The sequence below is a fragment of the Poecile atricapillus genome, chromosome Z (assembly GCF_030490865.1).
Source record: "Poecile atricapillus isolate bPoeAtr1 chromosome Z, bPoeAtr1.hap1, whole genome shotgun sequence".
Classification (NCBI taxonomy): Eukaryota; Metazoa; Chordata; class Aves; order Passeriformes; family Paridae; genus Poecile; species Poecile atricapillus.
Window position 1 is genome coordinate 111456497 of NC_081289.1, and position 15012 is coordinate 111471508.

General features: G+C 39.0%; 1 protein-coding gene across 1 annotated transcript; it reads left to right on the top strand.

Annotated features, from left to right (window-relative positions):
* Positions 1-361: 361 nt before the first annotated feature.
* FXN (frataxin) lies at positions 362-11354 on the top strand. Its single transcript, XM_058827126.1, has 5 exons — positions 362-505; positions 1978-2060; positions 3391-3511; positions 6840-6937; positions 9713-11354. The coding sequence occupies exons 1-5, from the start codon at positions 374-376 to the stop codon at positions 9864-9866; spliced, it is 588 nt and encodes a 195-aa protein (XP_058683109.1). The 5' UTR covers positions 362-373; the 3' UTR covers positions 9867-11354.
* The last annotated feature ends 3658 nt before the right edge of the window (positions 11355-15012 follow it).

Below are 15012 nucleotides of genomic sequence, written 5' to 3' on the forward strand. Positions count from 1 at the left end.
CCCGTTTCCTAGGAACAGCCGCGCCAAGCCGTGCTACTGCCGGGAGAAGGACACCGGGATAAGGCTGGCGGGGAAGCCGCCGCAGCCTCGAAAGCCAGGCCGGGCGGACAGAGCGTGCTCGGCTCCGATATGCCTGTGATGCCTCAGCAGCAGCACTTGGATTTAATTTATGCTGGCGCTGCTGAGGCTGGAGCCAGCAGGGGCTGGGAGGAAGAGAAACCCGCACATTCCGCCCGTCTCCTTCCAGCTCCTTCCCGCTGCCGAACGAGCCCCGCTAGGCCCGGCCCCGCCGCTCTCCTCACGCCGCCGCGCGGGGGCGGTTGCGCGCGCCGGCCCGGCCCCGCCCCGCCGCTTCCGCAGCGGCCCGGGCGCCATGTGGCGGGCGGGGGCGGCGGGCGCCGTGCGCGCCGCGGGACGGGCGGCGGCGGCGGGGGCGCGGCGAGGGCGCGGCGGCACCGGGAGCGCCCCGAGGGCGGGCACAGGCGCCGCCAGCAGCGGCCGCACGGTGAGCGAGGGGCGGGCGGACGGCGGGGGCGAGGCGCGGCCTGCGCGGCGGCGGGCGGGGATTCCCGAGTCGGCCGCCGGCTCTCAGCAGGTCGATGTCATCCCGCGGCCGCCGGGCCTCCTCGCAGGCCGGCCGGCAGCGGGGCGCGTCCTCCCTCCTTCCCTCTCCTCCGCCTGCCTTCTGCTTTCTCCTTCCCTCCGTGCCTCGGGAGGTGCCGCACACAGGAGCTGGTGCACTCGTCTGCTGCCCCTGTGCAGGCGCAGAAGGCCGTGCTGGCTGCCCGCAGCCGGGCGTGGTACGCGGGGGCAGATGCCGGCTGCGTGCTGGGACCGCTGTTGGCAGCCTTCAGTCACAAACAGAGTGTGGGTACACGCTGGTGGAATTAGAGCCTCTCAGCCTGGACAGAGCCTGAACGTGCTCGTAGTCTTGTAGCTTTTGATTCTAAGCGTATATAACATGCTGTAGGGAAAGGGGTGCAGTCAAACATGCAGGCACCGTGGTGTATTTTGTCGGCCTGTACGGTTGTGTCTGCGTTCTGTCCTTTATGCCTGTGCTGTAGTTTTGGACTAACTGGCAGCTCATTGGTAATACCTGCAGATAGATGTCACATCCCATGGAGAGATATCGGCCTGTGTTTTGCTCTTGCGCGCTTGAAGAAAGGCTGACATAGCTCTTTTGCAAATGTCACTTGCTTTTCAGCTCAGTCTGAAGTTTGCAGAACCTGGCACGAGTACACAGAAAGTAATTATGGATTCTGTTTTAACATTAAACCGACTGGTCAGTGCCAGTTAAGAAAAAATGGAAATCATGCCATATTCCTTTCTTGGTGGATAGCATAAGTGCATGATAACTTCTGCTACTGTGTCTGATGTGGGGATTAGCTTTATTTTCATGCTTTTATTGGTTCCCCTCAGCGGGTTTACCCATTTGCTTTCCTTGTCTGATACTGCTGTTACAGCAATACAGCTTTTCCGTAATTTGGAAATCCGGAATCTGAAGTGGTTTGTCTCTTTTGTACATAAGGAGGATTCAGGGTTTGTGTTTATTTCAGCTTAGTATGTTCCTGACTTCCAGCAGAGAGACACATGTTGGTAGTGCAGCATGTGAGTTGTGGATATTTATGAAAATCTGAACCTAGGCCATTTGATTGTCTGCAGTTGCTCAGTAAATCTCTGGCAGAGCAATAGAAAAGTTAGAGTAGTTCTCTTTTCCTAGTTCATTTGTGTATGAATCAGAGGGTTGTGGGGGTTTCCATTAGTTTGTGTGATGAAGACAAGGATATTATAGATTGCTTCAATCATCCAAAGACTAAAGCTGCGTAATTCCTTCCGTATTAGCCCTGTGATATAGAATATGAACATTTTACTTGAGGATGGAAAGGACTTCAAGGAGCTGTTTAATTTATATGATAAGTATATAGTTTATAATTCTTTTTGTTTTAATTCCATTTTGCTTCTACTTACTTTAAACAGCAATTACAGTATTCTTCAGATGTGAAGAGCAGGACTGTTTGGTTCATGAATTTAAGAAATACAGGAACTCTGAGTGACACAAGGTAAAAATGAGAGATTCATATGAAGATATTTGTCATGTATTTTAGAATAACTTACATACATACTAAGACTACCAGACTAATGCAATGTTGATGTGATGTAAAGGACAACTATAGTTTCAGCTAAAAGCATTTTCTGTGAATTTGGGAAGTTGCGTAGCAAATAATTCATGTACCTAAATGCAACTGTCTAGCACCATTTTACATATAGTAGAGGATGTGAAATTTCTGCTTGTTCTGAGAGGAGGTGACACAGCATCTATTGGAGACTTCTCCCCTCCTGATGCAGCAGTTCAAGACACAGTAAAAGATTGTGCAGGTGTCTGAAATGGCTCTTGCCTTCAAGTGCCTAAAGTGGACCTTTAACCAGTACATGAATCCTGCCTGATCCTAAGGTTTTCTGTTCTCCATGCCCCAAGGCATTTTGTGGTATCCCTCACATAAGTGAGTTAGAGCTTATTTCAGTAACTGGATAAGAAACTTCTTAAAAAGGCATGTTTTCTATTACCAACTGATATATAATCAGCCCATGGTAACTGTTTCATTGCCATAAGCATTAGCAAAAATTGAGATTATTTCACTGAAGTGTTTGTTGGTGGGGAGACCCCTTTACACACTCAGTTAAAAGCTGACACTGATGGAGATGGAACAACTTACATTATTTTATTTAATTACATTTGGTTAATTAAACTGTTCTTTGTTCCACTAAAGAGGAAAAGAGAAGCAGTCTCACAGGTGCTTTAAGCCTTACGTAATGGCCACAAGGCTGCTTTGAGACTCTCTGGAGAAGACTGTAATTCATAAGTGTTAGATCATAAGCACAGTTTAAATAACATCTAATTACCAGGCTGCATGGGTAATTCCAGTTGAGAAGGCAAATGCTATACATAAACATGTGATACTGACATTTCTAAACTGTGTGTGGCTACAGCAGTTTTTGTAGAGTCAAATGACATGTATTTCTAAATGGGAGATGCTTTTGTCTCTATTTGTAGAATTCAAAACTGAGCAATTCTTACACAAAGTCCTTTTATGAAAATTCCTTACTTTCAAATCTAATGCTGTATACTAAGTGGGGGCTAGTATATCTAAGGACATAAGTCCCTTTTCCTCAGTTAAGGGATCTCTAATAGCAATTAATTTCAAAATTTATCCTCCATTTCTAAGGTGGATTGTCACCTACATGACCTTAAGAAAAATGACTACTTGTTTATAAGATCATTTAATGGATACTGTTTCATCCAAAGTCATGGTCTTGGTATGTTTTTATTATAGGGAAAATGCTCTCTTCCATGCTTTTCCTCCTAATTATGGACTTCTATGTCATTTGTAGCTCTTTAGATGAGACCACCTATGAGAAACTGGCTGAAGAAACACTGGACTCCTTAGCAGATTTTTTTGAGGACCTGACAGATAAACCTTTTACCCCAGAAGATTATGATGTCTCTTTAGGGGTATGTTTTAAACATTATATTACCACTGTAATTATTGTAGCGGATTTTTTTCTGTTATTTGAAGGAGAATTTTAAATTAGTCACCTTAGTGCTGACGCTGAAACTACAATGGGTTTTTACACCTTTATTGTGTGCTGACTGGGGCAACAATTCTAGTGAAAAGTAGCACATACTGTTGTGTGTTTTAGGGATTTAAAATGCTTCATGTTTAGAGAAAGATGTAATATAGAATAATAAATGAGCACAAGAGGAGATGGAAACTTTTTTCCAATGTCACATTGGCCTATAAATTTTCCTAAACAGGTGCAGATATCTGGCACAGCAATCAGTTCCCTTCTGGTGAATACTAGAACAGTAGGTCTACATGGCACAGTACATCACATGTAGCTGTTAGAGCAGTTTCTTTGATTGTCCTGAATACGGAGAAGCAGCATTTGTCTTGACCAGGTAGTATATGCTTGTTCTGGCTTTACTGATGACAGCCTGTGGTCGGGAGAAACAACAGGAGGGTGCAGTGTTTGGATAAGTTGTTGCAGAAGTGAAACCAGAGCATACATGGGGAGGAGGCTACTGTCACAGGAGATGTTGCATGCGTGGAGCCTTCAGTAGTCAGTCACTCAAATTCTTGTACAGGTGTGACAGACTCAGATTAAAAATGTCTGTTTTATTTGTATAGGGAATTTAGTAGTTTTTATATAAATTCAGTTCCTGAAGTGATCTATGTGTTACGGCCCTCAACATAACTTGAAGAAGAGTGCTGTTTTTCACATACTGTCTATTACACATATCTTTCAGTTTTTTGAGGACACACAGCTATTGCTCCCTCTTTGTAACTTACCACAACAAGATTGCTTTCTACTGGCACTGACAGTAAGGGTTTTGTGCCTCCAGATGCTGACTCGGATGGTTTGGGTTTCACTGTGCAAAATACAAAACAAAACCAAAAGTCTGTATCCTTATGTGTAGCTTTCATCATAATTTCATTCTGCATTTTTGACAGCTAGGATATAAAATAATATATTGCCAGTAACTTTCTGTTAAGCAAATACTACTTGCTGCTTTAATTAAGTACGTAGATAATGTTACAGCTAATTGCTTTTCTGGTAAAAAGCATTGTTTAACCATTACTCTTCAGTATGCTTTAGGATTTCAGTACCTACTAGCCTGATGTAACTCTCCTAGGACAAAAATTAGCAAAGGTTGAGATTCACATCTTTAGAATTCTTAGACACTTGATTATGTTAAGCTGATGAGTCTTGTCGTAATTTTTCTCTCCATCTGCTGTATGGTGGATTATGTTTGACATTGACTTGTGAAGCTCAAGAGGTAATACTTTTACATCTTAATTTTTACCAGTGGTCCTTTACTGTACAGACTGCATGATGACAGTTAATAATAAGCAGAAGGTTAAATAGCCCAGGTTTTAATTCTAAACAAACGGGGTCAGTGCTGCAGGAAGCCACAAGGTGGCGAATGTGATAAAGATCTGCTGTGCCTGTTGTAATCGTGATTGCTTTGAGCAATTTATACTTAGTGATCAGGAAAAAAAATGTCACTTTAGAAGAATATTTTTGTTACCAGGAACTGGGAAACATTCATCCGGTAGTACAAAACACATGCAGCAGTATTTCTTAAAATATGGTAAAAGTATCTCTCAATTTAAATTTTTTAAAAAATTAAAGTTGTATTTTCTAGTATTTCAGAAGTACTGGAAAATGTATGAGGAGGTGTTTCCAAAACAGCAGTAAAGGTTAAACTCTATTTACTTTGCAAGGATCGAGCAACAGTACTCTCTAACAGCTGACACATGATATAAATAATAGTATAAATTTTTGTTAACTCTTTGAAAACCTATTTACTTATGGTGTTTCTTTAGAAACATGTAGCATAATATCATGCTGAATACTTAATATGGTATTACAAACTGCAGAGAGGAATGGTGAAGCCTGTATATCATTATGCAGGCCTAATCCTCCATCCTGTTCTTATTCTGCTGTATCTCTACAATTCTAAGACCACTGAGATATGGAAAACTTGAAATTCTGACAACCAAAGAAGTAGCTTGTTCCTGTTTTTCTGTGCACTGTACTAATGTCCAATAGAAATAAGTGGCAGGATAAACCTGATGGAACTTTTAACCAGGAGACCCTTTTATTTTTATTGTTTTGATCAGAGATATAAATGCCTTAACAAGCACAGAAACAGCATGAAAACTAAGGTAAAAAGTCAGATTCTGAGAGTGTTTTTTTATGTCTGGTGGTACTTGAGATGTGTCAGAAATGAGTAACACTGAGTTACTTTGTAGTGGAAGGAAGCTTTGACTTGCTGCTTGTGCTACACGGTATACTGGCAGACAGTAGATACTCATACCTGAAAGTATTTTTCCCCATAGTGAGTGCTTATACATAGCAAATAGCCTGAGCAATGATAGGTAGCTCTAGTAGTATCTTCTGACTAAAGCATGACAAGTATGATACACTTAAAAAAACTTTATTGTGCTATAGGGCTTGAAGTATTTGAAATGCTGTGAACTAAATAAATTATTTTAGAATTATCACATTGCATTCTGTAGAAATGTTATCCCTTTAAATTAGTATCATTCAGATCACCTTTAGCTCAACTCCAGTCCAAACATTGTTGTTTTTTCACTCTTAAAGTCAGAACAGAAAATATTTTTGTAATTTACAAGAAACATGACTCATGTTGTCAGTAAGAAACATGAGCAAGAAAGAGAAAATAAATGTTCACTAGGATAATGGTCTAAAGGTGGCAAAACCAAAGCAAAACCAGACTCATGATAAAACAGAATCTTGGGATTTAGAACCGGAACATTTTTTCAGGTATGAATCAGAATTATCAAGAAAAAAATGTATCTATTCCCTGTTAAATTGTTACTGAAGAAAAGTAAGGTAAAAATGCATGGCTCAGAAATTTAGCAATGACACATAAAGCTTCTTGACTTTGAACCACACCAGTTCTACATTGTTCATTAATATAAAAAAGTTGCTACTGGATGATGTTTTAGTCATTGCAAAATTAATTGCAATGGTCTGGTCCTTTCAAGATGCCAGCTTCAAGCTCAGGAGTATTATTTAAGTAGTACCATTGTGAATCGTACAAACACGTTAAAGTCAAACTCCAACCAGAAGGTTCAAAGTCTAGATCAGACTCAAAGATATGCTAGGTATTAATTTACATTTTTAGTATGTAATGATCATTGGGAGATGGTTAAGAATCTGATACGAGTTTCTGTCACTGCAGATGAAGTAATTGTTGTCAAAGTAACAGGATACAAATTTTTTATTTCTCACTTTCTTTGTCTTTTAAGAGTGGAGTACTAACAATTAAATTGGGTGGAGACATGGGAACATATGTTATCAATAAGCAAACACCAAACCGGCAGATTTGGCTGTCCTCACCCACTAGGTAAGTTATGTGTAAGTTAGTTACATAATATCTGCAGACTGGGTGGAAGTGTACTTCCCCTTATTTATAGCATGGCATGATCATGTAATATGCTTTTCGTAAGTAACTCTTCTACTCTGTGTATTCTCAAAGCATGGTATAATCTAAATGTTTAATAATAGTTTGGTGTAGGGGTTTGGGGCACACTGCAATATTACTTTCATACCTAAATTAATACAGGAAATGTGTAACAAAGACTTTTCATATACTGTTTCAGTCCAAAACCACTGTCTACAGGAATATAGCCTACTCATAGGAAATACAACCAGCAGTGATTACAAAGAAACAAACAAAGCTTCTGTTGAAAAAAGAGTGATGATGATGTCATCATCTAAACCTCTCTTTGTGTTTTAAACAGGGTGGCTCCTTCCCTTTTAAGCTTGTGGGATTTCCTGCTTTATATGTTTATGTATGCCCACACTGGTTGTTTTTGTCAAGCATCTGTACTTAACAGGAGCCTTAGCTAGCTGCTTCCTCTGCCTTTTCTAATGCTCTGTTTTGATCCATTCCAGGTTTTGTGGTTGGTTTCAGTAGGGAAACTGGAGGGCAGACAGATAAGTGGGAAAATGCTGTAGCTGTGTTGTCCCACCCCTCCTCCCCTCCCAAAATCTGTATTCTCTGTCACTATCCCTGGAAAAGAACCCAGGGAGCTGGTAGGTGTTACTGGTGAAGGAGCCAGCTTATAAGATTTTTTGCATCACTGATGTACAGGCTTCATCTCTTTATGAAAACAAAACTTGAGATAATTCCTGTCTGTTTAGTTGTAGTTGAGCTAAGACATACAGTGTTCTGGAATGTGGAGTTTGAGAAAAAAAGTTAATTTTTTCATTTTTATACTCTTTTAACTGGTATTTTGATAAAAAGTGATATTTCCTGGAACATGATGCTGTGTGTTCACTTATTTCCTAACTTCTAAAAGGCAACTCCAGCAATTAATATGCTGTATGATCTGAACTGTCATCTTCTTAACTACAGTATGCTGGGAAGTGAAAGAAGCAAATGTTGCTGCCAGTAATCACTTGCACTGAATGTTTTGGGGCATTTTTACGGTAAATGTTGACCTTTAGTCATTAAGAATATATCCCAAGGGAGACAAATTTGTCAATCTGTGAGACATTTTTCTTGGAGTTGTATTTGGCCATCTGTTTGCTACTGAGTATCTGTACACCTAAGTGAGAACTTTACTTAGTTGACAGTTAAAAATAAGGGCATGAGGGGATGTGCAACCTCTGCAACCTGCCAGCAGTGTGATTGTAGTAATTGAACCTCCTGACTGAAAAGACTTTTCAACCTTACAGAATATTAGCAATACCTTAATGTGATATTTCAATCCTTTTCTCTTATGGTTGAAACATATATGCAGATTTTCCATGAGAAGTACATTTAATCTATATTTAACTTTGTAGGCATTTTATGGAATTCACTGGATCTTTGCTTAAACTATAAATTTAAAAGTCACGTTTGTACACTTGGAGATTCGCAGAACTATGAAGGTGCTTCATATGCTAATCTTATCACTGATAATTACTGCATGACATTTAAAACCACTTCAGATAACATACATATTTCTTTGTCATTGATTAAATGGTCTGTCTTAGCCTGATTTTCATGAATGACATTCCATTGTTCTCTAGGTGTAGGAGAGTATAAACATATGCTTGTGCTGCAAAGGTGAAGTGAGAAATACTTAGTAAAATAACTGGTGCGTGTAACCCTGATTCAAACAGTTACCACTTCTGATACAGACAGTGAGATTTCAGTGAAAGTGACTTGGATTTGTGGTTGCCTTTTTAACTTCTTATACACTGATTAGTGGCTGGAAAGTTCTTCATTTGACTACTGTAAGTAACTCAGGATAATCAAGGTTCAGATCAGTGTTTATGCTTATGCTTGTAGAGAGAGAACCTGCAGATTGTTCTTATGTATGTTTAGGATAGTCTGTTTTCTAGCAGTTTTTTGTACATTGACTGAGTTCCAAGCCATATGTCCTACAAGATCAAGGGTTTTATCTGTTTATCCCAGATGACTGTTTTGTTCCTTTCTATTTTCTTTGCTTAGCTGATATTAACAGCAGTGAGTACCCTTCAATCATTCTCCCATTTGACATGTGGAAAACTGAGTGGATAGCAAGGTCTGGAGTGGAACCCAAGTATTCAAGTTTCTTTCTTGATACTTATCGTAGACATGGGAAAAACAAGCCAGTAACAATACAATAGCGCAGAGAAAAATAGCATTTTAGTTACAAATCTCCCACATGCCAATATATTTGCTTTCAGGGGCTAAGTTATATTGTTGCATCTAAAATGAAATTATTTGTGCTTTGGTGTGCATAGAATTTCTGCAAGAACTAATCAGTGGCATTAATTCAGCATTATAAAAATATCTGTTGTGATATTTGTGTGCAAGAAAATTATATCTGAGGGAAGAATGGGCTAAAGGAAGAAATTATGGGGAGATCAGTGCCAAAAGCAGGAAGGGAAAGTGCTTGTCTCTTCTAGGAGTGACTGATGTATCTTGTCACCTTTCAGATATATCTGTTTGATGGCTCAGTAGTTCCTGACATATCAGGCCTTTTCTGCTCCACTTCCTCAGACTGCCCACCAGCCGTTCCCCGTGCTATCTGTTAGTTTTCCTGGGCACTCTGTGGCATACATTATGCATACAGGCTTCCATCAGGTCTCCTGAAATAATCTGTACTTACACAGTGTGTGATGTTTTGTTGTGTTTTTTTTCTAGTGGACCCAAGCGCTATGACTGGACTGGACGGAACTGGGTGTATTCTCATGACAGAGTATCTCTCCATGAACTACTATCAAAAGAGTTTTCAACAGCTTTAAAAACTAAATTGGATTTGTCCTCCTTAATATATTCTGGGAAAGAAGACACTTGATTGTATTCTACCTCATGGAAGTTTTAAAGACTTCAACCTCAAGCCAAGCTCTTTCTTGGGCTGAAGTACCTGAGCTTAATTCTGTTGTTTCTCTTGGTATCAATATGTTGTGCAACAAAAAAGAAAATAATATATTTTTTCTTTAGTGCTCAGTCTTTGGATTTCTGTTTGCTGTTTGAATCTGTGCCCATGTAGTACATGTGGCTGAGGTCGCCTATCCTGTCTCTTAATTTCTTGCTTTCTTTCTGCAGAAGTCATGAATTTTTAATTTCTGTAGACTTGTTTGCATGTAAAGAGTGACTACCTGGTGACTTCTGAACAACACACAAACACTGAACTTTTCTTGGTGAAACATTCACCCAAAATGAGAAATACCTGTAAGGTACATTAACATGAATTGTGGTACTGTGAATGTATTGCCTCAAAATTTGTGCCTATTGGAACACATCATAGTCACATTTAACATGTCATAATGTGTGTAATGACAGTTTTTTTCTTAGTATTGCTGACCTTGCTATTCTCCAAATTCTAAATTGTAGTTTGTTTCATCTCAGGATTTTTATTTTTTTTTGGAGCTAAACTTTAAATTACTTATACATTTTTGTGGCTCTGAGCATGATATAGAACTGGAAGGGCTAGTATGTGAAGTTTAAGCTGTACAGCAATATCTCTGCAAACATTTCATTCTGTTACTGTGCATTTCTCTTTCTCTACCCTTTTGTTCTTCAAAGAGACAAAATACTTTTTTTTTTTTTTTGAGCTGAGCGGAATTAATTCATGGTAGTGAAAATCTGCACTGATTTTATTCTACTGCATTTCTTCAGTGGTTTTAAGTGGTGAGCTTGTTATCACCATGATGCAGCAAGGCTCCCCCTGGCACTGTGCTGACACAGAAGTTTTTTAGACTCAAATATGGTTCTTAGGCTGATGAAGCTGTCTTTGTCAATCTATTGAAGGAAATTAACTATATACTCCAGACCTGAAAACAAAGTCATTTAAAGAAATCATGAATGGTAACACTTCAGCAGTTGCACCATTGTAATACTTGCAGGTTTTAACTGCCTATAAAATGGGAAGGACCAAGTTGTTGATTTTAATACATGAGGGAAAAATTTTACTATACTATTGCAGATTGTATGAAAAGATGTTCCATGCACAATATTTTTCTTCTTGGTTTCTCTGATGCTATGGTTAGTTTGGCATGATTCTCTAGCTAGCTTTGACAGATAAGGATGGATTTTGTCATTGAAAAATAGTAACTGTAAAGTGGTTTTGCCCAGTATTTGCGTTTAGAGTATAAGGATTGTTACCTGCTATTTCCCACTACTAAGGAGAGAAACATTTCAATGGAAGTAGCTCTCGGTTAATGGTGCATGCTCTTTGCATGTTTTACAATCAATATAAATTTCCACTTTACTGAATGAGGTAAATACAATGACTCCCAGATCTCATGAACAAAAGAATAAAGCATGTTTCTTTAAAAAAGTACCGGGAAGTAAAAATAGAATATGTTTTTACTGTTCTGAATTTAGAACACTGGAAATGATTTAGAGCATATGGAAATATGTATTTTTATGTGGTTACTTTTATAATATTTAGTTCAGTCTCCTACAATTTCAGATAGTCATTTAAGCACATTTGTGTAGAAGTTAATGACTTTATATTTGAATTGAGGATACCTAGTTATTCTGACCACATGTGATTATTTTTTTCCAATTGACTTTTCCAAAAATTATTTTCTTAAATATTTGCATGCAATATGACCACTAACATGCATCTAATTGGTATTTGGAAGCTTATTCTCCATTCCCTTATGTGTGGTAGAAATGTTTATACCAAAATAAAATTGCGTGTAGAATTCTTAATTCATTATGTAAAGATGTGATTCAAGGGTTTGATGAAAAGGGTGAAGGCCACAGACAGGTTCCTACTTTTGAATTCTTTCTGTTTCTTAAAACACATACTAGAAAGGTTCTGTCTAAGTGTGGCCAGTGAAGGTGGATTTTGTAAGAGCAGTTCAGCTTTCACAGTTTACATGCCTTGCCCTTCATCTGTAATGTTACTGCTATTTATGCAAACAATTTCTGGGTTTAAGTATCTGAGTAACAAATGGATTTAGTCTTAACTGGTGAAGATAAATAGTGTCAGCAAGTTAGAATGAGTTTTATCTCAATGTACAAAATGAATCATAGGACATGACTCATTTTTTGCTTTAATACTTGAATCAAATTGTAAGTAGGGGCATGGACTCTAATGAGCCGTCACACTTGTACAGTGGAGGCACAGAACGAGCACTGATCATAATGTCAGACTGCTTATTGCCCCAAGACAAGTAACATTTCTGTACTGTTTTTTACTTCTGTAACTTATGGAGTAAAAAAGATTGTTATATAGTTCCCCACCTGACATCATGTCAATAGTTTCTTGCTTCACCTCTCCCAAAAGAAATAGCTGAAGGACAATCATTAAATATAGACTGTGCACAGCCAGTATCAATAAGAAACACTGTGTTATGGGCATTACATTTTACAGAAATGTCTTTTTTCCCACAATGCAGTTGCTCCATTGTCAGTGAAGGGGAACATGCAGAATATTTTGGAAGGATGAATGTTGCCATTCATTGCTTTACTGACTGCCCAAGATCAGCACGTAAACTGGAGTGTGTTGGGCTTTTTTTTAGGTATACCAGAATTTTTACCAATTGCTAATCTGACTCTTGTTTTTTTTATGGCTTTGGCTTACACTCCGAATGACTTAGTATGTCCAGCCTTGCTAAAATTCATTGTTTCCTATGTACCCAGGAGTTCTTTATAAGTCTCAGTTCATTCACGTAGTCAAGCCTACAGCAATTGCACGCAGTCTGCATTCATCGCAGAATACCACCTTTGTTTGTTAGGAGTTATGTAAATTCTTGTCTGGTGTTTGTTCATTTTCTTTTCCATTTGTGAGTAATTTGTAAGAAAACATTACATCTTCTTTGCAAAATTATTCCATGTGACAAAATCATTGCATCTTATTTCCTTAAAATTCCCAGTGTTTCTTGGTAGCTTCAATTAATGGGATAAAGGCCTGTCCTGAAGAGGAGGTAGCAGAATAAGAGAAAGGGGGTTTACAGGAAGGTTTGTGTTTGATTATTTTTAGCTTCTGATTAGTGGTTGAACTCCATGATTGTGCTAACCAGCTCTTTAATATGTGGGAGTCCTAGGAAGGAAGGCAGAGGCTTGCCAGAAAACCTGGAAGAACATTCAAAACAGTAAAGGAAGCATGGGAGGGGCAGAAGCAAAGGCTATCAGGAAGAAATTAGCTTTGCCCAACAGTTGATGTCATTGGTAGAGCAAGGAGAGACATGGGGCAAACTGCTTTGTGTTGTGGCCCTTTAGGAAATGGTGTTTTAAATGTATTCCACACCACTATTTATAATTGTTACAAATCAAACGTACCAGTCCATTTTGCTATTGAGATTTTTTTTTTTTTAATTCCTCTATAAAGATAAGAAAAAATTGTGTGGAGTTATATCCATCTCTCTGCCAAATTGTGTTTATGTAAATTGTACTGCTGGAAGTTGTAGAACAAAGACAATATTCATGCCTTTTACGGAGGGAGGTGACTAGTGAAGAGTGCTTTGCTGGGCATAGTATAAACAGAGCCATGAACAATGAAAGTATTCTAAACAGTTCCTAATTACAAACTTTTTTTAAAATTCAGGTTAAGGAATTAAAAAAAACCACGTTTAGATAAGAAAACAATAGGTGTTTAAAATAAGGCCTGTAATGTTGCTGCCCTCCCTGGTTTGCTGAATCTGTTTAAAAATTGTTTGTATCATGGTAATTAGGTGATCAGTAACACAATGAATATTTTTGCAAACATTGTTACCTTCCAGATGTAGGCTCTTCTAGCCATCAATATTCTCTACTGTTGTACTAAAAAAAAAAATCAGTTATATATTTAGTGTTTCCATACTCCTCTCAACAGCATTTTAGAACCATTAACCAAGCATCCTAAGGCCACTGTTACAAAAGATTTGGAGAACTAACAGATGAAGTTTTAAAACATTCATTAAGGAAACAGGCATCCACCATGGTGTAAACTAAGTGATCTGACACATACCTGGAAGTAAAACTAAATTTCCATTTCTTGTGCCTTGATTCTGCGTGAAAGCAATATTGTATTACATGCTGATCATGGAATTAGTCTGTAGCTGACTGAAAACATCAAGTTTATGAATTTGACTTTAGAATTAGTCTTCTTTGCCTTCCCCCTTCCCCCCCCCCCCCCCCCTTCTGATTTTTGCTTTTGGGGCTTTTAGACTGAAGTGTATGCACATGCATGTTAATAATTAACAACAGCTACAAGCAGGCCTTTTCCATACAATGAATGCAGTTTCGTATTTGCTATAATAAAATAGGTTCTTTCAGGCCCTCCTTCCAAAGTCCAGCCCCTTCATGAAGAATACTGTTTGCCTTCCTTATCTTACTTTCAGTATGAGATGTAGTGCATGAACTGTACCTATTGAGGAAGAAATTTATCTGAATTAGAAATGCTGTTGGAATCTAGTATTTCTTACCTGCAAATAACAACAAACCAGAAAGTTTTAAGTAGATTTTGTTCTGCATGCGGTTTAATTTTAGAGGGGCTAGCAAGGGGTTTAACTGTCCACCAGATAGGTCGGCAGATAAGGAATTCCTGGTGACATTTAGTGCTTTACAATGCAAAAGAAATATGACTCCTAAGAATCCTGCTAGTGTAGGATTGGCCTTGCCTTTCTCATGTTGGCTGCAGGACAGCAGTGATGCGGAAAGCTGATACCTGTGGAATGCCAGCCTGGAGTGTATTTCTCATGGTATGTTACAGTTTCGGGAACAGTATTGGTGCACTTGCAGAGTGACGCGGGGTTTTCCGGCCTGGAAATGGAGCTACCCTGCCTTCTACTAATCTTATATATTTCAGCTGAGAGTGATGGTGTGAACAGAGCCCTCCCGAGCTGTCAGTAAAGCGGCCGCAGCTATTCTGTGATAAAGAGCAGGGAGAAACAGATTGAAAGGCGTACGTGGAACACTGGCTGTCTCAGAGGTCTTCCCGTTAGGAAGGTTCAGAAGGGCAACGATCCCAAGTTCCAAACAAAACACTGATGTAAACGGAAAACACA

Coding starts and splice junctions, on each gene's coding strand:
- FXN (XM_058827126.1), top strand. CDS start 374: ATGTGGCGGGCGGGGGCGGCGGGCGCCGTGCGCGCCGCGGGACGGGCG. Junction 506..1,977: donor CCGCCAGCAGCGGCCGCACG/GTGAGCGAGGGG, acceptor TACTTTAAACAG/CAATTACAGTATTCTTCAGA. Junction 6,938..9,712: donor TGGCTGTCCTCACCCACTAG/GTAAGTTATGTG, acceptor TTTTTTTTCTAG/TGGACCCAAGCGCTATGACT.